Source organism: Culex quinquefasciatus, chromosome 3 (genome assembly GCF_015732765.1).
Source record: "Culex quinquefasciatus strain JHB chromosome 3, VPISU_Cqui_1.0_pri_paternal, whole genome shotgun sequence".
NCBI classification, from domain to species: domain Eukaryota; kingdom Metazoa; phylum Arthropoda; class Insecta; order Diptera; family Culicidae; genus Culex; species Culex quinquefasciatus.
This window is the reverse complement of record NC_051863.1, coordinates 52,429,009-52,453,587: the sequence shown is the minus strand read 5'-3', so window position 1 is coordinate 52,453,587 and position 24,579 is coordinate 52,429,009. Positions and strand designations below refer to the sequence as shown.

Sequence of the window (24,579 nt, the reverse complement as noted above, 5' to 3'; positions counted from 1 at the left end):
TTTCTTTAATATCGTGCCAAGTTACCTGACAACAATTTATAAATTTATTAAACCGAATGAGACTCTTCTTGACACTGCTGTCAGATCAGCAATTCAAACACTCTCAATCAGAGGTCCTCTTTCCTCGGAAACCTCCGACCAAATTAGGTACCTCCAGGCTTGCTTCGCTAATTGAACCGCACCGAATTTCTCACCTGCTTCTCAAACTCTTCAATGCTTGGATCGCCCTGGCGGGTTAGAGCTTTGAGCAGGATCGACAGTCGTGATTTCCGCCTGACACCAAGAATTGCCCCCAACCCCCGTGTGATGAGGTCGTCCTGACCTTGTCCAGTGGTGGGGGGCACCAGGGGCGGCGGTAATGACAGACCCAAGGTATGACGCAGCTAATTATGTGATCATTGCTCCGTTATTTTTGCGGAATGCTTTTTTTTTTTTTTGTGGCTTGTGATACCAGACACAACAACAGATTTGACGGCTGTTGAAGGTCGGCGTGTCTGCGTGTGTGTTTATGCAAAAGAAGCTAATCCGACCAAATCAAGTGATGCTGGAACCAGTTATTAGATGTCGAGTTGACGGCGAACGCCGACTTGAACTTGATCTTTGCGGTAAGCTCTTCCCGCGTTTGATTTCGTGTAGTGAGCAACAACACTTTGTCAACAAACGAGTGACGATTGTTACCCCGACAAGCGCTACTTTCAAGATCAACACTCCTCTCCGAAAAAGAACAGGTTTTTCTTTGTGGTCTCTATTCTTGGCGCCCTGAACTCCCGACAGGGTCCCTCTGACTCTCCAACATCTTCACCGTGTAATTAACATTCTTGCAAACAGGTTCCCCGTCGTCGTGCGGCTATTTTTAGCTCGCCCCCCACGTGACCACGCGGATCTGTTCCGCATGCCGGGCCCCAAACCGTTGACCCCCTTTTTTACGACCTTTTCCCGCAGCGCGCTTGATAATAACGCTGAAAAATTTATGCACCAACTATCCATGAACTACAGCAACGCTGCTGCCGTAGACTGAATTTGCGAGCGAACCTGTCGTCATTGCGAGCACAGCCTTCAAAGGTGAGCCGGTTTGGTCACCATTACGGACTTTGTTGTTGTTGTCGTTTTTTGCGACGACGATCCTTTTCCGCAACTCTTGCGAACCGAGACGTGCCTCTTTACTGCGTTCTTCAGACGTGGCCAAATTTGATCGTAAAAATGAAAGTAGTTCGTCCTTGGAGGTTGCGGTTGACCTGCGCCTGAGAGATTCCCCAGTTTGGTCGAATGAAGAGTTGATCGAATCCCGCATTGACCGTGGAAAATTCCACCACCCGGCTCAGAGATGATCTTTGACACGGCGGTTCTAATCAGCAGAACGAGACACCATGTTCCGCGGATTAAGTATATTCTCGTGCAGAGTATCGCGCCCGCATGAGTAATCGAATGCAAGTCGAGCGAAACATAAACAAGCCGATAATGGTGGAAGTTAGTACACTCTTACGAGTTGATTACGGTGTGGTTGGGAGATAACCTCCTCCCCTGCTCGATTGATTGATTTTAATGTTTGCGAGTCTTTCATTCGATTTGGTGATTTTCCCACAGACTCGGTGACGCATCGTTGACAAGCGTGTAAAATCATGAAAAAATCTTTGATTTTCATACGAAAAAAAAAATGGAAATAATTTTCAAAATGAACTCTTCTTCATTCTATTCCACAGTGGTCCAGAACGCAAAATTAAGTGGAAAATTGATTTTCAGAAAAATGGTGACGTTTTGGAGCAAACCTTCAAAAACCAGTTATTTCAACGTAGCAATTCAGGGTTAATTTTCAGGGAAAAGTGTTGTTCTGAGCACTTTTAGAACTTTTAAAAATGAACATTTTTATTTTATGATAATTTTACATAGAAATCCAAAATATGATCAACAAAAAAAAAGCTCTAAAAGTGCTCAGAACAACACTTTTCCCTAAAACTTAACCGTGAATTGCTACGTTCAAAAAACTGTTTTTTGAAAGTTTGCTCAGATGCTTTCTCTAAGTTTAGTCGTAGGAGGTGCAGATTGCGAGATAAAATTTTGGTGTCTTCGACAAAGTTGCTTGAATTGGTGAGCCCAACAACTTTTTAGAAGACGAAAAAATTCCCAAAAATATTTCTGAAAAGTTAGATTTTCAAAATCATCCTCATCGTGAACCACCCTAAATTTGAACCAAATTAAAAGTTGCCCTTTTCCATTTGAGCAATTCTCTGAGATTTCGGTCATTCGATTTTTTTGTATTTTTTAATCCGGCTGAAACTTTTTTGGTGCCTTCGGTATACCCAAAGAAGCCACTTTGCATCATTAGTTCGTTCATATAATTTTCCATTCAAATTTGGCAGCTGTCCATACAAAAATGATATGTGAAAATTCAAAAATCTGTATCTTTTGAAGGAATTTTTTGATCGATTTGGTGTCTTTGGCAAAGTTGTAGGTATGGATATGGACTACACTGAAAAAAAATGATACACGGTAAAAAAAAATGGTGATTTTTTATTTAACTTTTTGTCACTAAAACTTGATTTGCAAAAAAACACTATTTTTATTTTTTATATTTTTTGATATGTTTTAAAGGTTTTAAATGCCAACTTTTGAGAAATTTCCAGAATGGGCAAAAAATCTTTGACCGAGTTATGATTTTTTGAATCAATACAGATTTTTTCAAAAAATCGAAATATTGGTCGCAACAAATTTTTAACATCATTTTCGATGTAAAATCGAATTTGCAATCAAAAAGTACTGTAGTGAATTTTTGATAAAGTGCACAGTTTTCAAGTTATAGCAATTTTTAGGTTACTTTTTTGAAAATAGTCGCATTTTTTCATATTTTAAATAAGTGCCTATGTTTGCCTACCTTTGAAAAAAATATTTTTGAAAAGCTGAAAAATTCTCTATATTTTGGTTTTTTCAACTTTGTTGATACGACCTTTAGTTGCTGAGATATTGCCATGCAAAGGTTAAAAAACAGGACAATTGATGATTTCTAAGTCTCACCCAAACAACCCACCATTTTGTCATGTCGGTATCTCAGTAACTAATGGTCCGATTTACAATGTTGGAATATGAAAAATTCGTGAAATTTTCCGATCTTTTCGAAATAGTAGTTTATGCAACAAGTTGCAAAAAGAGGATTTTTTCAGCACGAGTCGTACATTTATCCAACTAGGTTCACCGAGTTGGATAAATACGAAGAGTGCTGAAAAAATCAAGTTTTGCAACGAGTTCCATACAACATTTTTTGCAATTCCGAAAAACACACTTTGAGTGAAATTTTAAGTCAAAAAAATATTGAAAAGTGTTACTTTTCGAAACAAGTGCTGAAAAATTCAACTTTTCAGCACCCATTTCAGTGCTGAAAAGTAGAACTTTTCAGCATTTATTTTGAAAAGTGTTGCTGTTCGATTCTGTTATTTTTGGTACAGAAAAGTAGGCTATTTCGTCGTTCAAGAATGACAGGAAAAGTAAGAAGTTTCACGACGGAATCGCAAAAAAAATATTTTCAAAACTTTAAAATCAAGACTATTATTTCAAAAGGGCGTTATATTGAATGTTTGTCCCGCGACCAATATTTCGATTTTTTTTTAAATCTGTATTGACTCAAAAAATCATAACTCGGTCAAAGATTTTTTGCCCATTCTGGAAATTTCTCAAAAGTTGGCATTTGATGTCGTCTAAAACATATAAAAAAAATTAAAATAGTGTTTTTTTGCAAATCAAATTTTAGTGACAAAAAGTGAAATTCAAAATGACCAATTTTTTTTACCGTGCATCATTTTTATTCAGTGTAGTCCATATCCATACCTACAACTTTGCCAAAGACACCAAATCGATCAAAAAATTCCTTCAAAAGATACAGATTTTTTGAATTTTCACATATCATTTTTGTATGGACAGCTGCCAAATTTGTATAGAAAATTATATGAACGAACTAATGATGCAAAATGGCTTCTTTTTGCATACCAAAAGCACCAAAAAAGTTTCAGCCAGATTAAAAAATACAAAAAATAAAATTAAAGAAAAAAGACCGATTCCGTAGAGAACTGCTCATTTGCAACAACTCTTCTGAAGACACCAAAACTTCAAAAAAAAAATTGAAAACCCATTTTCCACTTAATTTTGCGTTCTGGACCACTGTGCATTCGTGCTGCCTCGGTGATGTTTTAATTTGTTGCCATTAGTTGCTTAGATATCGACATAAGAAAATGGAGGGTTGTTTGGGTGAGATTTAATAAACTTCAAATTTCCTGTTTCTTTTATTTCAAGCCGCGCTGTATCAACCAGACGTCCAATCTTCAAAGTCTCTTAGACAATTTCATGGCAAATTTTCTTAACTTTACTATTTTAAAAAAATAAAAAAAACTGTTAATATTTCGCTGAAATCAAATTACATTAAAATTTTTGGTCAAAAAAATCTTTTTTTTTTCAAAAAATAATAACTCCGCGATACAATTTTAGATCATACTTTTCTTTGACTCAAAAGTTGCGTATTTTTGTCCCCTAAAACATATAAAAAATCTAAAATAAAAAAATACGTATTTTGGTGAATGGAGTTTTTCTGAAAAAAAGTTAATACAAAAATCGGCAAATATTTTATTTCCGTGTACCCATTTTTTCTGAATATTCCTCCTGCCTAAAAGTTTGCCGAATACACCAAAGTGATCAGAAAATTCATTCAAAAGTTACAGATTTTCGAATATTTACGTACATTTTTTTATGGACAGCTGCCAAAATTGTATTATGGAGAGTTGTATGGGTGAACCAATGACACAAAATAACTTCTTTGGTCATAGGCCCCAATAAAGTTTGTGCCAAATAAAAAAAAAAGCAAAGCAATCCACTTTAACGACCTCAGGGTCTTTTGCGAACAAATGTCGCTATCCTTGACTGCTAGAAAATAGAAAATGTGCTATTTTAATCAAGTTGCTTACCTGACTTTTAGTTAAACGGATGATTACATTTACTTGACCATTCTGCATCTCTAATTAAGATTATTTTTCTGTTTTTGTTCACTTGAGAAAATTGTTTGATTTTGGACAAGAAAAATCCCCAAATTTTATCTAAGTTGTCGAAACTTTGCGTACACGATTCAAATTGATATTAAATGATTCATAAACAACTTGAAAGCTGCAAACTGCGGAGTTACCCAACAAGTCTAGACATTGCTTTCGATTTTGATTTTATCTTAACTATGTTACCGATTTAATTACTGATAAAAGTGCGTGGTATCCCAGTCTGAGTCAGACTCGTGCCACTCGGACAATCGGTTTTTATCAAACAACTTTTGTGGGTTTTTAATTTAATATTAATCTGGAGCATGACTTGCTACCGCAGGCCAAGGGTGCATGATACTGATGATACTCGTCGGTTGATACACCTAGGCGAGGAACATCCCGAAAGGAGCCCAACTACATCCGTAGTGCTGTTTGGACAAAACAGCATGGCTCTGGTTCCTTGCAAGTGTCCTATTTTCTTACCTCCACGTTGGCTTGGTTTAGTCATCATGATGACAAGGTGTAACCTAGCTGGTGGCCTGTGGAAACGACTCGTAAACCTTTGACCAGCGAGGGTCAGAGTAGAGACGGCTAGAAGAAAGGGGCGCGTCAATGTGGGAAAGGGAAGTAATTTGTGATTGTAGACGGTATTGTTTTGATTCGCAGTATGTTGAGTCAACTGCTGTGGATGTACCTGAGCATCGCAGAACGGGGTTTCTCTTCTTTCCATTTCAGCTAACAGCTATCTTCTGTTTATTTTGTTTCACTGATTTTCTAAAACGGCTTCTGTTTACTATCCTCCATTTGATTTCGATTTTACTTATTTGATTCTCTTATTTCTCAACGCTTTTCCACTCTATTTTACCATTTGATGCTGCTGTAACAAACTGTCTGCTTTCCCTTAATTTGGCAGCGATGTCAATTTTGTTTATCATCTGCCTTTTCTTTATTTATCTATTTGAATAATTTATCATCTTCCCTGTAAATTGCCCTCAATACAATCTAAGCTTGTTTGTTACCTCTATTTATTAACTATTGTTAATTTCTTTATCTACTTCATAAATTACTATCTTTCCTTTACTATTGATTCTTTACATAGTATATTTCCTTCACTGTCCATTGTTTTGAATCTTCACCTTTTACTTAAGCAAGTGAGGTTCGAGCCCTTACTCAATTTATGGAATGATTAAAGGATTAACACAAATATTACCAATGTACTTTTGAAAAACTTTTCTAAAATGCTTAGGACCAAAATATTGTAACAAAACACCGCGACAAAAGAAAAAGCAACAGATAAACACGACTCAACAATAGGGAAGATTTCAGGAGAAAACAATACACAGTAAATAACAATTAGTTTTTGAATTCAAACTAAAAATAAAACAGTTTTTGCTTTAATGATAGGCACACTATAGATGGTTAGGCGCTTATACTTACATCAAACCCTACGTAATGTACCACCCCCGGCCGAGTTAAAATGCGTAACCGGAAAAGAAGGTGTGCATGCCTGGCACGAACACTCAAAGCGTGTTCTAGCGTGCTGCTCGTACTGACTCAGAGCAAGGGTGAGATGTAGGTGTAAGGGCAGTGCGTGTTCGTCGGGAACCTGGTGCATAAGATCGGTCAAGGCCCGTTCTTACACTGAAAATTGCGAATTGCGAATTGCGAATCTGGAGCATGACTTGCTACCTGTACCCCTTAAACTCAATTTATTGCTGTTTTGACTGCCTCTGGATTAATGGAATTAAAACAATTCATAAAAATGTCGTCCAATTTCTCGTTATCAGCTCGTCATGCGTCACACTTTTTGCTGGAATTATTGATTTTTTTTTTCGATATTTCGTCAGCTGTGTGCTATCTTGTGACATAGACCATTTTGATCGAAAATGAGTTAATGATGACGTTTTGCTTTACTTAACAAACACTACAAGATGCTTTAACCCGATTTTGGAAACTCGCGTGGAAAATTTTTCTTGATTTTCACAAATTTATGTTGATATACACGTTCTAAAGGCAATGCAATCTTTTGTTTTTGAAAATATACTGATTAGGTCGGTAAAACTATTGATTTATGTCTATTTGAGTTTGTATGGGAATTCTGTGCACACTTGTGACACGTAGTACAATTTTACTTACGAAACACACTTGTGACACTTGCTTTTCAGATTTTTGATTACATAATTTACTGTATCTTTTAACTGGTGTAACCAAATTAGTTGAAACTTGGAGCGTTTGGTAAGCGATAGTATACGAACCGATTGCTTCAAAAAGTTTGGTTCTACCATTCATAGTTTTGAAAATATTAATCATGAAACTTTAAAAATCGATTTTCTCGAATAGTACTAAATGGTCGTTGTCACAAGATAGCACACAGCTGACGATTTGTTTATATTTTGCTTTGAAATGTATTCTTTATTCTTCTGCAATAACGTAATCTATTGTTTTACTATACTTAGATTCAAACATCAAACTGTGTCAAATCTAGTTACTACATCGGGATCGTGCTAGCTTGTCGTACGTCGCTTTTTGACGTTCCGAAAAAAAGGTTTGTTTGACCTTGAATAAACAAAAACGAGAGCACGCAATGCAAACAATAACAAACACGTTTTGTTTGGTTGACCATTCTGTGCATTGTCCCGAAGTTTGGCTGAATTCGGTTGCCGGAGTCCAGAGTTATGATTAAAAATGTTTGCGGCAGTCGGGCATGTACGTGTGTCAAAAGCGTTCTGACCTGAAATCCCTTTGGCCAGTTGTCGCACTTGCAGCAATCTGCAGGGTGTGTCAAGATAGCACAACAAGATGGAAACTTCTTTCACATGAAGAGTGACAACAATGTACGGTGTGTTATTGCGGTTTATGCTGAATATTTCAGAATTGAAATTGTATTTTGGGAATCTGTGATGGTTCAAAGGGTGAGGCATTGTGAGCTGCACCAAATTGCGTTCTTAACTTAATTTAGCCCAAAGTGCACGTGCGACAAGATAGCACAATTACAACGAACTCACCAAAACTCAAACTATCTGCGTCAAACCTTCATATTGCGTTGCAATCTGTCGGAAAAGGGGCAAGCCTCTCGGAAATTAAAATTCTGCGCCTGCAGATTGCAAAATCGCGACCCGCTTCAAGAATTGACAATAACTTCATTGTAATCGTTTTTTTTTTTTCTTTACTAAACGATGAGGAGGGAGTGCATTGTAGTACTTGCTGTAGGTCCACTACAATGTGTTCCCGTGTTCATACCTGACCGCTTGTAGCGGCGGCAATCAATCCGGTAGTATTGAGCTGCTGCCCGCAATCGAATGGGTTTCGAATTAATTCAATAACCGCTGTGCGGACGCCAGCTTGCGGGTTCATCAACGGAAGCGCTGGTCCAAGAACCGGTTGATCTCAAACAAAAGCACCCCAATTAAGCTCAATTAAACGCGCGGTGAGCATTTAGTGATGTGCGACAGGCCACAATAAAGGTCTATGGTTTTCAAGATTTTTGTGACGTTTATCGTTCGTGCATCAAGTCACGTAAAGTTACGACAAAACCGGCTCTGGCCGTCACCACACCCAGTTTGGGAACCTTCGGAACTTTTTTAATTATGCAAATGGCAACTGCGTCTAGGGGACGCAATTTGCTTAATCTCTTTGCGCATCTGATTTGTTGAAACTTGATCTGATGCTTCAATATTTTTTTAATTTAACGCAGAGAGAATTCTGTGAACGGGTCACATTTCACAGAATCTACAGGGAATGAGGGATGCGTGGACATACCGTACCAAACGCTCCTTATTATAAACTTTGAATAAAATTTAGACTTATTTGCATCGTTTTCATTCAATCTATACAGTTTGACCGCTTGTCTTGCCTCTGACATTCAAAAATTCTCAACGTCAACACTGCGATTCTCTGTCGAATCTTCCGATTGTTTATGCATTGAAGATTCCTCTCTCCTTCTCAAGATATCAAAGAGTGCTCATTGCTGTTGTTCCAACCCTTGGCCCTTAGCGTCTTCCCGTCTTCGTCTCCCAAAATCCAAAACGACCTCTTCTGTTTTGCTCTCTTTCTCTTCCTTTCTCAAATCGCCGTCCCGCAATACCTTCCTCTACCTTTCAAATCTTCCTTCAACGGTCTTTTTTTTCGGAATGTTTTTTTTTCGCTCACTCACCCTCGATCGTTCACACATCCCAAAGTGGTTTGTTTCTTCGTTGATCGTCTGCTGTAGTCGTCGTCATAGTTCGGCTCACGACGACTCGGCTGGCCGGACTCTTGCGCGTTGCCTTCAGTTGGTACCCGACAGTCGGCGCGGAACGTGTCTGATTTGATTTTTTGTTGTTATTATTGTGATTTTTCGTGTTGATCTTCGGCAGCTTCTTCGATAGCTCGCTAGTTGATTTGTCGGGAAGGCCGAAAGAGTGTTCGTATTGTTTTTTTTTTTTTAGAATTTTTAACGGAAAAATTCATGTGGAATCGAGAAAAGCTCGGGAAACCTTCGGAAAATGTAACTTTCTCTTTCTGCTATTGGTTTTCTGCGTGAAATTGTGTGCCTTTGTCGACGGCTATCTCTCTCTACTTACCTCCGCAAACCTTACGCCGACTAACGCCGAACTAACCCAAGCTTCCTAACTTAACAACCAAGCAAAAAAAAAAAACGAGTGTTGTGCCGTCTGTCGTGTGAGTGTTTGTGCAATAAATACACGCTAAACGAAGAGCGGTCCAAAAGCACGCCCGTTTCGACGACCTTTCCGTGAAATATCGCATCGCTCTCTACGCGTCTTCCTTCTTCGTGTGTTGAATTGGCATCTGTTGCCAAACCTTCAAAATAAAAACCCGAACCAACGAGTTATTTACGTGCGTATGTATTGCGTGTACGTACACGAAAAAAAGTGAGGTTAAATTTTGTCCGGCCAGCAAAATCAAATGGTGCGCTAGTGTGCGTACGCGAAACGTCATAAAGCTCTATAGCCGACTCGAGAACCTGTCAAACGCGCGTGCGCGCTGTCACTGCTGCTGTCACTTTGCGGAGGCGTTGTAAAGTGAGCCCGACAGCAGGCAATCGACGATATGCAGCAAAATCGGCAACAACAACAGGTTGCTGCGACCGCAACCGCAACAACAACAACGGCGACGGCTTCGCCGCCCCAGCAGCAATCTCCCCGAAAGTCGATCTCGGCGAATGTCGCCGCCGGCATCATGTCCAAGTCCAAGATCAACCGCTTGACGCGGTACATTAAGACGAAGGTAAAGGGACGATTTTGTTTAGTGCAATGGTGCATTCGTTTGATAACTCTCTGACGATCAAACGAACGCAGCATCCGTACAATGTCTCGAAGAATGTCGCCGCCCGCGTATTAGCTCAGCTGATTCGGGACGAACATCTCATGGTTGTGTTTGATCAGACGGTACCTACCGCCCTTGGTACATCATCACTGTCATCATTGACATTCATTGTTGGAAACGGTTTGGGTACTGAATTTCGCCATTGCGCGAATTTTCGGCACAATGACTCACCAAGGTCAAGCCAGAGGTTGACAGCGCGCTGAATTCTTCTGGCGATGAAAGTGAGGCAAGATGCAGGGATTGAAATTCCACCGGGTTGTTATTCAATGAAGCGGCCACAATTGAGATTAAGAATATAAGTGAATGAGAGGGGTTGAAGATGTTTTGAAGGGACATGTTTTGGATTTTATTTAATTCAATCAAACCAAACGACTCCAGCTTTTCAAGATTTTCTGACTCCTATTCGCAGTCAAAAAATCTCAAACCAGACTCTGATACTAACAACATTTCTCAAAGACTATTTTTGAAAAAGTGCCAATTCGAGTCAAATTGAGTAAAAAAGTCATTTTGTGCAGCTTTCAATGCCTCACCTTTTAGCCTTCACAGATCCACAAAATTCAATTTCAATCCTGAGATATTCTACAAAACACGTAGAAATCCCATGCAATGTTGTCTCTGCGACAACTTGCCAAAGGGACTTTTTTCCAAAGCCTCCCTTCACTAGCTGAATATTGTTCCTTGAGCTATTTTAGGACTGAGTGACAAATATGAGCAAAATCGGTCAAAATTTACCCATTGATACTCGAATGTGAAATTTGAATGGGAAAAATCGAACAAATGTATGAAAAACTCAATTTTCTTACTGTTTGGTCTGCACCATGCGCTACTTCAATCCAAATATTCCTAAAAGTGGGATTCTTATTAGAAGTTTAATGCTCTACAACTTTGAAGAACATACCAAAGCTGTAAAACTTGATCCTGCAAAGTTAGTAGCGATTTAAAAAAGTCATTTTTGTATGAACAAAATGTTTTCACCAACTTCAGACTCGAGTATTCATTTCACTTTTTATTAAACTAACGCAAATTTTATTTCAAGTTTTTCCATCTTTATCTCCTCCTGCTAAATTTCCCCGAAAAATTAAGGGGCAAATAAAAACTATTGCTTAAATTAAAATATTAATTGGGTCCTAAAATGAAGCTTAGATTGCTGATATTAACAGCGATAAATGTGTTTAAAATGGATTTTTAAATAAATTTTGAAAAATTAACCTCGCGGTCCTTCTTGACAGAAAAGTTCCTACTTGACAGCTCATTCCAAGGGGACCATAGTTGATCCATCGAAAAAATGTTGTCTTGTCAAAACAAAATTTTGCATTAAAATGAAAAAAAAAAAGTGATCAGAAATGGTTTTTAATCGTGTTGTTTACCGTTGTACATAAAAATTTAAATAGGGCTTTAGTACCCAATTGGATTTTTTGTTAACTAATATCAATTAACGTTAAAAATTCGTCAAAACTCAGATGACAATAGCATAACCACGTAAACACATTTTGTAAAATTTTGGCTTAATAATTAAAAAAATCCGGCATGCAATTTGAAGTCGAGTCGAGTTTGTTTTTTTGTTTGCCTTAGTCTAATACCTCTTTCAGGATTACCAGGTTGCGAGATAAATCTGGGAATGTCAGCCTAAAATTTTGACCAAAATGAACATGTTTAATCTCTAAATTCTTACAATTCAGTTCTATTTTTACTGCTCTGATATTACTAAATTGCAAATTAAGGTTTTCAAAACCACAGGAATTGATTTAGGTTGAAAAATTCCATATTTTTTCAAACAAAATTTTCAATTTCCTCCCCTTTCCCATCCGTTACTGTTGTATTTTTCAAGGCCAGATTTTTTTTTATTGTGTAGGAGTTTCTTAGCCAATTTCACACTTTTTTTGGGTTTGATGTTATAAAAAAGATAAGTGAATGAATTCCATTTTCCCGTAATAATTAACCTTTCATTTATATACCTTAACATCTAGATATTTTATCCGAATGTTTGTATGGGACTTCGGATAATCAAATCATGAACAAAACACATTTTTGTCTTTTTTTTATTTTCCTTTTTTCAACATCAAATTCGAGTTCTGTGACCCCATTTTAGTCATGTTTGAATAGTTGATTGTCTATTAAATTACGAAATGCATTTTTTTTAATTTTATATCCGCCATTTCGGATTAAAAAAAAATCACTTCAGCGTTGTTTAGTGGTCATACTTAAACTCGACAACCAAAAATCAGGCAAGGGAAAAGTAAATCTTGATTCGATTATTCGAAGTAATTTTTTTCCTTGGCCTTCGGATAATTGAGTCTGGGCTGTACTCGAATCTTATAAAAATAGGGGTGAATCTTTATGAATTTCATAATTGTCGTAAAAAAAAACCTTAAGGATGGAACAAATTTTATATAAAGTTTTTCTCACTTTACTACATGGTGAAGATTAAATAGTAAACTAGGATTGCGTTAATATTATCATAAATCTGAAACCAATCACATTCGATTATTATTCTCAATCGTTTGGGTTTTTATTTTATCAATAGCGTATTTTTGCATTTAATATCAATTCGATTCGATTAAAAAACCTTCTAAATAATTAACATTGTATCTTTCCGCAGCCGGCTGCCTAAGATTTTAAAAATTTAAACCGATAAACAAATTGCTTATGGTCGCATCACCTACCACAGTAAATCCTGACCTCATACCCATCTTACTAACCCCTAAAAACTTATGTGATACTTTGTCAGAGACGCAGCCGATTCCCATCACTCAAGTATCGGACTAACATTCCCATCCACTTCCCCGTGTCTTACCACTGGTCGTGGCCGGCGTCGGTATTGATCTGTGGGCCACGGAGCAATGTTTGGGGGTCCTGGTCAATAACGAAGTAGCAGCTACGGGTAGACACCAATGCTATGCTATGCTATGCTTTACTACATGGTGAATTTCTCGAGAATGGAATTTTGGGTAATGGAATAGAACCCAAAGTTTCATCCTTATCAAAAAAAAAAAAGAGAAAAAAAATACCAGATTAAAAATTCGGAAAAAATGCAAAATTCTAGAGAATTAGTCGGTTTGTATTTTTGTCGTGAATTTCACTTAGCTATCATCACTCAAATGAATTTATTTCTTTTGCTCTCCTACAAAAAGTGACAAGCCATTTTTGGAGTTTTTTTTTAAAAAGGTCCAATAAACCAAATTTCCAGGTGTATTAAAAAAACACCCAAAAAGCAAAAACTGAAAATTTGGTTTTATTGGACCTTTAAAAAAAACTCCAGATGTATAAACGTGTGACGCAGGGTTCCAAGATAATGATTTAAAAAATCTGGGAAAATTTTGCAGATTTAACTCCTCCAATTATGAATCGAAAAGGAAAAAGGGGGAATATAAAAAGGTCCGAATTCTGTCACTTCAATACATTTCTCTCTTTAAAAACAATGAAGGTATCAGGGGGGTTTTTTTTATAAAAGATGTATAAGCGTTGTGGTTTAAAAGAATGAAAAAACACCAAATTTTAATTTGTTTAATTTCAATGGTTCGTTTTGGTAAAATCTTTGATAAATTGTTTAAAAATATAAAATTAGGCAAAATCGCTTAAAAATCTGGAAAGGGATCTGGAACAGTTGCACAACATTGTATCTCGCAAACAGTTATATTTCCATTACTTTTAAATGAATCAGAAAAAGAAAACGAAGATGATATTTGCGTAAAAACCAGACTGGTGGCAAGCTTGTCAAAAAGTGAACCTCGCTTTTGACAGTCCATATAGGGGGAACGCTCCATAAACTGGCTGCACAAAATAGGGTATACAGGCCATTTATTAGTAAATTTGAAAATAAGTTTATTTAATATTTAGGTTTGGAATTTGAAATTGTTATTTATTGTCTACTTAATTTTTTTGTTAAGACCGAGCCATGCAGTAGCGCTTCCGCCTCGTAAATGGGAGTTCAGAACCCGTTGCGGACCAACATAGCTGGTGATCGTTTTCCTTCGTGATTCGATTTTTAAGTGACGGAAAAGTAGTTTATCGTCACAAGCTGGACATTATCTTCTTGGAATATTGACATTTAACACTAAAATATGTTAATAAGTTAACATTAAAAAATTTGATTGATTGACTTCGTCCTCAAAAGGCTGGATAATATTTTATTTTTTCTTGTTATTTATTTTTCGTCAAAACAAAATTATTCATCATAAACAAAATTTAAAATAATTTGTCACAAAAAAAAACTTTTTTTCAATTGCACATTTGCTGGCTCTTTTACCCTATATTTAGCGTCAGAGGGGTAAAGCGACCAAATAGCGGGGTCCACGGTCCAACCAATGTGAGTATCGCGGCCCATACATACAATTTGACAATCTTGCCATCAGGCTGGTAAGAACCCAAAATTCTCATTCTTGTTGCGCAAACCGAATTTCGCCAAAACCTCTTCCAAATATTGACCCCTAATCAACAGAGCGATCCCCGATCATTTGCGACAGTCCAATATTTGCATCCAGCCAGTTTCAGCGCTGATCGAACACATCGAAACAAGTGATCCGCAGATAATTACTCAAAGTGGGACCGCGTGTGTCAAAACAAACATTTCCCCCCACAAACGGCCACGATTGTGGACCACGTCGTCATTAGTGGCCGTGTCAATAGCCACTTGTATTGACAGCTGCCTTCACTTCGAAAGTCGCATCCCCAGAATGCATAATTAAGTGCGTTTGAGGGTTGTCGGCGGCGGCGAAACTTTTTCGAATTGCTAAACTTTTGCGAGTTGAATTACTAAGCCAACAGGAACAAACACGTCCGATTTGGGTTACGTAAGGTAACTTGCGCAATTCAGCGGTGTATTTTGTTCGTTTAATTACGCGAATCAACTCTTCGAGCAAGATCGAATTTCCATCTGAGCAACTCTACTCTAGTTTCATTCCGACCTGGATAAAGTGGGGGTACAAAGAAGTGGACTGTAATCGACAACTGTTCTGGCCGGTGTTTACTTTTAATTGCTCTGGCAGCTTTGAATGCAGTTTGCTCAAGTTTGTAAAATGCCATCACGTTTCTAATTGCGTTCTTGGCCATAAATGAATCAGACTTATAAACGTCAAGGTTAATTGCTTTTTTTATTTTCAATTTATTACTTATTTTAAAAATAACATTCTTTACCATAGTTTCATCATAGTTTCTTCACAATCTTAGAAAAGTATTGCCCAATTTCCTTCTCACACGTGAATCAACGAGAGTTTGCTCTTTCAATTATGACTGTTAATTCAACTGCACGATTCGAAACCTCTGCCGATAACACGGCTTCACGCCATCGCCGTCATCATCATGACCAACCCAAGTTTGTGCAGTTGGTCAAAGCGATTTATTTTTAGTCTTCTCGTGTTGGCACGTAAGCAAACCCCGCAAACATTCGTTTCGTTGCAACCGGTTTTTTTTCCTTCTTCATCTACTTCTTTGTTTTATTAACACTTGCACCCATCATTTGGGGGACAAGTTATGCTTTGTTAGTTGTTTTGTTTTGACAGCATCTACTTAATTTACTAAAATGTAGTTGTAAATATTTTGTCACGTAAAATCTAACAAAAAATAATATTTTTTGAAAAAACATACCAGATTTAAAAAAAAACTCATAAATAAGTCAGAGTTTCAATCGATTTTCCCACCGTGCATTTTGGGTGGGTTGAACTGCCCCCCTCTCCCCACCTTTCCCACCGGGGGAGCACAGAGCGAGACAGCATTAAATTCTCAGAGAGAGCACCGTCTCTCTGTATTGGTGAGATGTGGCTTGTGAGTACAGCAAGTGTGGGGTATGAATGTGGTTGGTTGGAGAAATACATAAATGGAACGGTGAATGATGGGTGGAGATTTTTGCGCGTGGGTGCACTGTTTTGTAAACAGTGTAGTGCTGCGACTTTTGCTTTGGATTCACGCACGCCGAATGTCGTTGACCTCCTCTGTGACTGTACTATTTTGGTGGGACAGATGGTGGGATTAAAATTTCGGCTGTCCAAAGATTGTGAGACATTTGTTTTGTTAATTCCAACAAATTTTTATGTTTTGCTTTTTGGGTGTTTTTGAAACCGCCTTAACGGTGCACATCAACCAGAGCTTTTGCACCCAGATTTTTGTTACAGACATTTTAGTATCTTCAAAATTACGGGTACTATCGAAACATTTTTATATTCATAGTACATTAGGGAACAAAGTCCACAAAGTAATTTACAACAAAGTTTGACTATTTTTACAATCACGTTGTTGCAGGATTGGGTTCGTAAAATTGACAATTTTGGAATAAGAAGACAACAACTTCCTTCGTTGCTGTGTACCCTTAAATCTAGGGTATTCAAATCGGTGTGAAAAAATGAAACATAAAATTTTGTTTATTCGACCTTTTTAAAATATTAATCTAGAATTGATCATTCATATTTTTCCGGTTTAATATCAAAAACGAAGTTGACTTTATAGCTGTCGGCCACCATTGCTAGTACCAACCCCTAGTGTCTTCCTTTTTATCTACAAGGACATCGCCGCCCTGGGCTCTTAAGTGTATGAAAGTATGGCACGGAGCGACGGCGCCGAATACCCATATTTACACAAAGAATTTTAGAGCGCCCGCCGCGGGATTCGAACCGGCGACCTCTGGATTGGAGTCCAGTGCGCGGTCCGATTGATCCACACGGGCGGGACATTATCAACTTAATATTATTTAACATTTGTTTTGCAATCGCTTTAACTAGGAAACTATTTTTTTAATTTGAAATGATCTGGAAAAATCCATTTTCATTAAATTTATGAAGAATATGTTTTTTTTATTCCGGATTCAAGAGGCCTTTGAAAATGATGCACACAAAAAATCGAGGGGATTCAAAAAAAAAATAAGATAATTGCAAATGCTCAAACCTGTGCTGATATTCGCTTGGATTCATTTAAAAATACTTTGAATATTGCAAAGTATACATTGAAAAAGTTTTTTGTCCTCCACATATATTTTTTCGTTGAAAGGCCGATTTTTCTGAGTGTTTTTTTTTTTAGAAATCATCGAATCATAATCAATCAAATCGAATAGAATAAAAATCCTGACAAACTTCTAATAAACAAAAACAAAATTTAGAATTTTAAGGCTTTCTCAAAAAAATCAAGGGGCAAAAAATTATGACAGCAAAAATAAAATTATGCAAGAATGTTTTTTTTAATTGTGAAATATTTGTAAATTATTTAAAAAACATTGAACAACTTTTATTTTTGCATTGGATATGTTTAAAAAATAATAATTTTAGAACCACAGATTTAAGGAAAAGTATATTTTCTTAAACACAAGGAATTTTGCACATTTGTGACCGTGCCAAAAACACCGGACCGGATAAAAAATTAACTTCAAAGTGGATTTTTTACCATTTAAAATCATTGGAACCTCAAATAATTATAATCCATGTTTCCATGCCCTGACAAGTAAAAAGTATCACAAAATGCGTTTTACACTATTACAGCTATGCTACTACTGAAAACTAGCAAAATTTCAATGAACTTTGTTGTCTGAAAATTAATAATTCTAAAAGTGCCCTCTTTTATTTAAAATACATGAATAATCGTTATACAATGTATTTTAAATAGTTTACAGTCAATAAAACCTGCACGTTTTTTTTAATGCAAAATAAATTTTCAGCAATAATTTTGTTTGCCCCCTGATATTTTGACGAATTTGACAAAAACTTAAAATTTAATCAGCAAGGGCCTAAGCTATCTAAAAAAAGTGGATTTGCCTTGAACATATTTTTTCAAAATTATCACGATGCAAAATAAAATAAGATTTGCAATTTTTTGCATGAAAATCTTATTGGATCGATAGTAAATTATCGAGAATACAATTTGTAGCGTTTGTTTTTATTATAATTTATTAAAAACAGATATAAACCTTTTAGAAAACTTAAAACTTTTGGCAGTAGCAAAACTGTCAACATAATTTAAGCAATTTGTGAGACTTTTTTAATAATATTCATAATTATACTTAAAAAGTGAAATGGACAAAAACTTTTTTTAAATAAAGGAATTACTTTTTGTAGGATATGTAAATAACTTTTAACCTGGAGAGATTTTGAAATGTTCAATGATTAAATTTTTCATGTTTATGAGATATACATTTTTAAACGCTGATGGCAATACGCGATTTCAATCTTTTATTAAATTTCGATTAAAAATTTTGGCTCTCGGTTCCGTCAAGGGTCGGGGTGGAGTTGATTAAAAATGTAAAGCAATATAAAAAAATGGTTTAGCAAAACTCGTTACAAAACATAATGTGATTAATTATAAAAAAATGACTTACAATTTTTTTAAGCAAGGTTCTTAAAATGTTTATAATTTTGCTGTAAAACAAGTGCTAAATTTATTGGTATTCTTTTTTCGTTAAGTCGCCACCCTTTTCTACGGTTTTTGATTTTTTGTACAAATTTCTAACTGACTGGTCTTACAGATGAAATAAATTAAAATTTATGCAATTTTTACAGTTTTTAAGTTTCTAGTTTTTAAAATTGAGTTGATTGTGAAAAGATATTCCACTTTTAATACACCCTTTTTGCGAGTTTTGTGTGAAAGTTAAACCAGTAAATGTTTTGCCATACAAGGAAAATTACATTTAAAAAATCTGTACAAAAACATTCGACTCCATTTGATTGGATAATTTCTTTTTTTACGATAAGTGGTGAACACATTCTTTATTTAAAGGCTTAAGACTAACACTTGATAAAAAAATTAAAAATGGCACCATAGAATGTTTTTAGGATAGTTTACAATTGATTGAAAAGCTTTGGTCAATTAATGTTTTTGTTTATTTCTAGTATTTTTTTGTCCTTAAAGTTTTTTCAAAGCATTTTCATGTTGAACATACACAGCAAAAAAAGATAGTAATCCAGCTGCGTGTAAAATAAACTTTGCAATATTTTATGCAATTTTATGTGATTTTACACCCTGATATATGTAGCCCATCAGTATGGGAAACCTACTTGACCGAAATGTCAAGCTTTTATGAGTTTATTCTTTCCATTCTTCATCGGTCTGATGGCCGAGTGGGCTAAGGCGCCAGTCCTTACTGTTGGTTCCTGGGTTTGAACTCCTTCGGTTGCATTTTTTTTTGTGTTTGCAAAAATTGTACATCGATGTGTAATATTTAGTATCTTTTTTGACGAAGGTGATGCGTATGCTTTTGAATGCGATTTTACCATCGGATTTTTTGCTGTGTATTTTATTGGGATTCTCAAAAATATCTGTTCAAAGCTAAATATGAACAAATCTTTTCAATTCCACTGCCTGAGTTTCACATGCTCCACCAAACCTCCCACATCGACAGTGGGTTTCAACTCCCACCCACCACCACCACCACCACCCAGCAAATCAGCACCCACCGCACAGCATAATCCACGCTCGAGTGTGCGTGCGCTCGCAACCCAACACGCACACACACTACGGTATTGACCGTTCACATTTACGCTGTCGTGGCCCCCACAACTTTTGCCACCCAGCCCAGCAGCAGCTGCAGTTCTGCCGGGACTCTTTGGACAGATTAGACCTGGAACGAAACTCTGCAGACCGGCAGTCGTGACTTTTGTGTGAGAAGCAAAACATTCTGCGATCTGGACGTGGAGTGTCCACGTAGGATCTGCCAAGGTCACTTCTGAACAGTTTTTTCGAGGATTACGTAGTAGTTACGGATCAAGTTTGAGTTTCTGCTGTGAATTACATCGAAAAAGTGCAAATTTACGTGACTTAACCTAGAATCTGATGACATCAGCTAGTGTCAACTTTCCCCCATTGCAAACGTGGTCCAAAAGGTGGAGCAAAGAAGGAAAAAAACAGTGTCACGAGACTGGTTCCAACAACAAATCCAATAATCTTGGCTGCAGCAACCCACTGCTGCTGAGCGAGTCTGGCACCAGGTCGGCTATCGCACGCAAAATGATAATAAAAGCAACCCACCACCTTCACCACTACCACTGTAACTGCGCAGTGCGCAGGTACTGGTGAGTTCGGCAAACTTCACCAACACCAGCTTGACATTTCCGAATAGTGGTTTCGTGTACAAGAAGCGAAAACATAAACATTGCAACATAACCTCACACAAATCCGGATCGATACCGGAAAGAACTGTCCTCCTCGATGTGGTACCTGCTGGTGGTAGCCACGGCGGCTGCCCTGTACTTTGCCGGCCGGCGATGGGGCCGCCGGGTGTACTACCGGTGGGCGGTAGCTGGCCGCTGGGGTGTGCCCTTCCGGAAGGCGCTTATGCTCGGGGGTAAAAGCCGCCCACCGACGCCCCCGATGGGAGTAGCGAGTGGGCAGGGAAGTGCCGAAGGTGGACTGGTTGGTGGGAGTGGTGACGGTGGAGCAAGTGGTGACGAGGGAGCGTACCTGTTGCCGGTGACGACGACCGTGCGGGATGAGCACGAGGACGGGAAGCTGCACACGGTAGGCATGGTGGGAATGGGTTGAGAGGACGCATGGTGTTTTACACCCAGAACTGGGTATCGGCATACGAGAGGATAAAGAGCACGATTCGGTAGTAAAATGGTACTGTGTGCGGACGGAGAGGATAAATCCCGAAATTACCGAGAGTACTTTACTCATGGTTCATCTTCAAAAAAAGTTCATCTAACAAAAAAAAGTACCGGTACCGAGACTCGAACCCAAGACCTTCGGCTTATTGAACCGTGCCTTTGCCGTATGGGCCACCATGGTTCGGTAACTAGGCGGCGTTCATTTGCCCATATAAGACACTCAATAGGATGAACTGTTCCAATGAACGAATGAACACACGAGAGGACTTTACTCTCGCAAAATAGCACTTTCCTCACGTTTCTTTTCGTGAGGACTATCCCCTCGTTCTTTAACTTTGGGTGTATATTTACACATTTTTGAGTAATATTACTAAAAAAATAGGTAATATTCAACCAATAAAATTTTCAACATTCCAAAAATCACCTTATTTTTTTATGTGTGGATCTTGAGATGGGATTTTCTGATCGGTTTGGTGTCTTTGACAAAGTTATAGTTTATAATTAGGACTTTTGTTCAGAAACAAAAGCAACATTCTAAAAAAATTACGATTTATTGATTTTTTTTTTACAAAAGCTAGACTACCACAATAGGTATTTTTGAAATTTTCGAAATATTTAAATATGTTTTTTACAATTCCGTCGTTAAACTATAAACTTTTCCTGTCACTCTCGAGCGACGCATCGGCCTACTTTTTTCTACCAAAACTAGCAGAATAGAAAATTCATACCTTTCAATCACAGTGCTGAAAAGTTGACTTTTCAGCACTGGTATCGAAAAGTAAAATTTTTCATTTTATTTTGTTTTGAGCGGTGATTTGACTCAACACATGGATGTTGGACATAAAATTTAATTCAAAAAGCGTTTTTCGGAATATCAAAAAATGTTGTAAGCAACTCGTTGCAAAACTTTTTTTTTCAGCACTCATCGTATTTATCCAACTCGGTTACCCTCGTTGGATAAATGTACGACTCGTGCTGAAAAAATCTACTTTTTGCAACTTATTGCATAAACTACTCTAATAGAACTCAAAAAGACATCATTTGAGCCATGTTCCGGAGATAAGAAATTTTGAAAAATAAATAATGTTTTCAAAATGGTAAAAAAACGGAAACTTTTCAAAAACATTTTTTTTTAAACCGAACCCAAACTGAATTTGCAATGAAAAAGCTAAAAAAAACACAAAAAATTCAATCCGATTTTCACGTTTAGTAATAAAACTTATGTGAATATTAATAAAAATAATTTCAAAACTTTTAAATCAAGCATAACTATTGAAATTGTTTGAAAATAGACGATTTTCCGCATTTTATAATTAAAAAAAAGAAAAAAATTGTTGAAAATTATCACAAAATTTCATGAAATGAATAAAATAATTTTCATCGATTCGAATTCTTTGTAAAGCTGTCAAAGTCTCAGATTATATAAAATTGTTGGAAAGTTACTCAGCTTTTTTTTTATTTTTTTTGATAGATTGCTTTCCTTAATAAAGTATTTTTTCTAAAAGCGAAAAATGTTAAAAAATACCGAAAAAATATAACCTGAAAGAGACTACTCCGTAACGGTGCAGTTTATCAAAAATTCGTTAAGGTAAAGTTAAGGTACTTTCTGAATTCAAATTTGATTTAATTTTTTAAAATTGATTTTTATCTATTTTGACCACATTTCAGATATTAAAAAAACATATTTTGAAAGGCATATCTCTCAAATCTAATTTAAAAATTACTTTTTGAGTCCTATAAAACATATCATTAAACTAAGAAAATTAAAAAAATAAGGCGAGAGCAGTCAACAATGAGACATTTTTGGTTTGTTAACTTTAAATAAATTTTAGTATTTCTTTATCAGCGTATTTAATGAGCTTTTCGTTGTGTTTTCTTTATTTAAAGAAAGTTCACTTAAACTCAAAATGTCTTAAGATTAACTCATACATGTTAAAAATGACTAGAAACGCAGGGGAATGCACTTAAAATTGTTTTCCTGCTGATTGCACTTAAAATTACATCATAATTATGAAGTTTTTTGAAAAACAAAAATATTTGAGTTTAGGATGGTACAAAATCTGATACCGGAGATATCAAGTTTTAAAAAAATGATGATTCTTGGAAAAAAACTAAAACATTGTCAAACAAAATATTAAAAATCATTTTTGAATGCAAAATCAAATTTGCAATCGAAAATGACAGTGTAATTTTTTATATCTGAAATGCACCGTTTTCAAGTTTTAGGCATTGAATGGTGAGATTCGTTGAAAAAAGTTTTTTTTTTGCAATTTTGCAGAAATATTTTATGAAAGAAAAGCATTTTTTTTCGAAAAGAAAACCTACAATTATCCATTTTTGACTTTGTTGATCAGTCTGATAGGCTGTTGCTGAGATACTGCCTTCTTAAGTTTAAATATTGTGAAGCATGAGTTTTTCATAGAGTCATCCAATAAGCGTTCATTTTTGAACTCGCGATACATCGGAAACTATTGGTTCTGTTTTTTATTGTTTAAAAAATATAACTTTTGTGATCTTTCATATAATTTATTGTTTTTTTTTTTAGTTAAAAGCAATATTGAAGTTTATCAAAAATACTTTGTAGTGAAACTAAATTTTCAAATTTTAACTATGTGTTGTTCTACCAAAGCTCTCTTATTAAAAGCTTACCGCTTCACCTCGGTGCGTAATTGGCCCCGTACAACTGTCACCTCAGCGCCGCGCACTGAGCCGCAATTAATTAGTGATAATTACTAGTACCACCCGGGTTCACAACTACCTGGGGGCAGTGATTTGTGGAACCCTACTCGCGAGTACAGGGGGGAGGTTAGTTGTGCTGTCAACTCCGTAACTCGTCGTCCAAGTCCAAAAAGGTGACGGGGCTGCCACCGCTTTAATAACAGTGATTTGAACGCCATGATTTAGCACCTCTCGGCCAGGCGACGAACCCCTACGCCACTTTCTCTGAGTGAGGAGAGCGATTTAAAATCAAAGTCGATCGAATTTGTTCCGTTATCGGTTTGCGAAAATCCATATATTTGCTTTGAAATATATTTATTACGACGGGGTCTGGCCAGGTCCAGTCTGGGCCAGTGACCAGCAGCGAGCTGCTGCTGCCACTCAATGCTGCTGACAAAAGAACAGGTTCAACTTCCTCATTAAGGCCCCGTTCGGTCGCGTCTAGTCCTTCTGGGACCGTTTAATTTTATTACGCACACATACACGCTCGCGAATTTTAACTCAGCAAATTTATCTCGTACAGAGTGACTAAGTGAACGAGATCAGACAACTTTTGATAAACACTTCCCCCCGGCGCGCAGAGTTCGCCGTCTCGAGCAACCCCGAGCTTGTCAGGCAGGCCAAGGGATACTTAATGAGACCGCTTTTTTGTTGCCCCTCTGTTGTTTACAAAATTAACGCGCTTGTGGTGTGCACGCGCAAGGTGGCTCCAGCCATTTTTTTAAGATTGAAGAAAAAGAAGACAAGACACAAACACACACGAAGAGTTGATCGAGTTGGAAAGCTTTCTGCACTGTCAGGGTGGCGCGGGCTCCTCTTGAAGGCAAGCAAGTAACTTGAATTTGTTTGTTTTGAAAGGGATTTTTTTTATTTCTTTCGATATGACGAACAGCAATCGGATTTAATGGCAAGGAAATTGGCTGAACAAGTGTGGCAGATGGCGCCAGATGATTGTGCCTGTGTCGAGGAAGTGTTTGACCAATCAATTACATGAACTTAGTTAAATTTGATTT

General features: G+C 36.9%; 1 protein-coding gene across 18 annotated transcripts in view; it reads left to right on the top strand.

The window, feature by feature from the left end:
* LOC6051066 (TLD domain-containing protein 2) overlaps positions 1-24,579 on the top strand; it is a 349,738-nt gene that overhangs the window by 288,983 nt on the left and 36,176 nt on the right. The window contains exon 1 of one of the 18 annotated variants that reach the window (XM_038263632.1): positions 9,991-10,232. The exons of 16 other annotated variants lie outside the window; for them this stretch is intronic. In XM_038263632.1, coding sequence (XP_038119560.1) covers positions 10,056-10,232 — 177 coding nt within the window. In that variant the 5' untranslated portion in view covers positions 9,991-10,055. Of the gene's footprint in view, positions 1-9,990; positions 10,233-20,737; positions 20,760-24,579 lie in introns of those variants that run through there. One more of the 18 variants, XM_038263631.1, reaches the window with a different exon arrangement.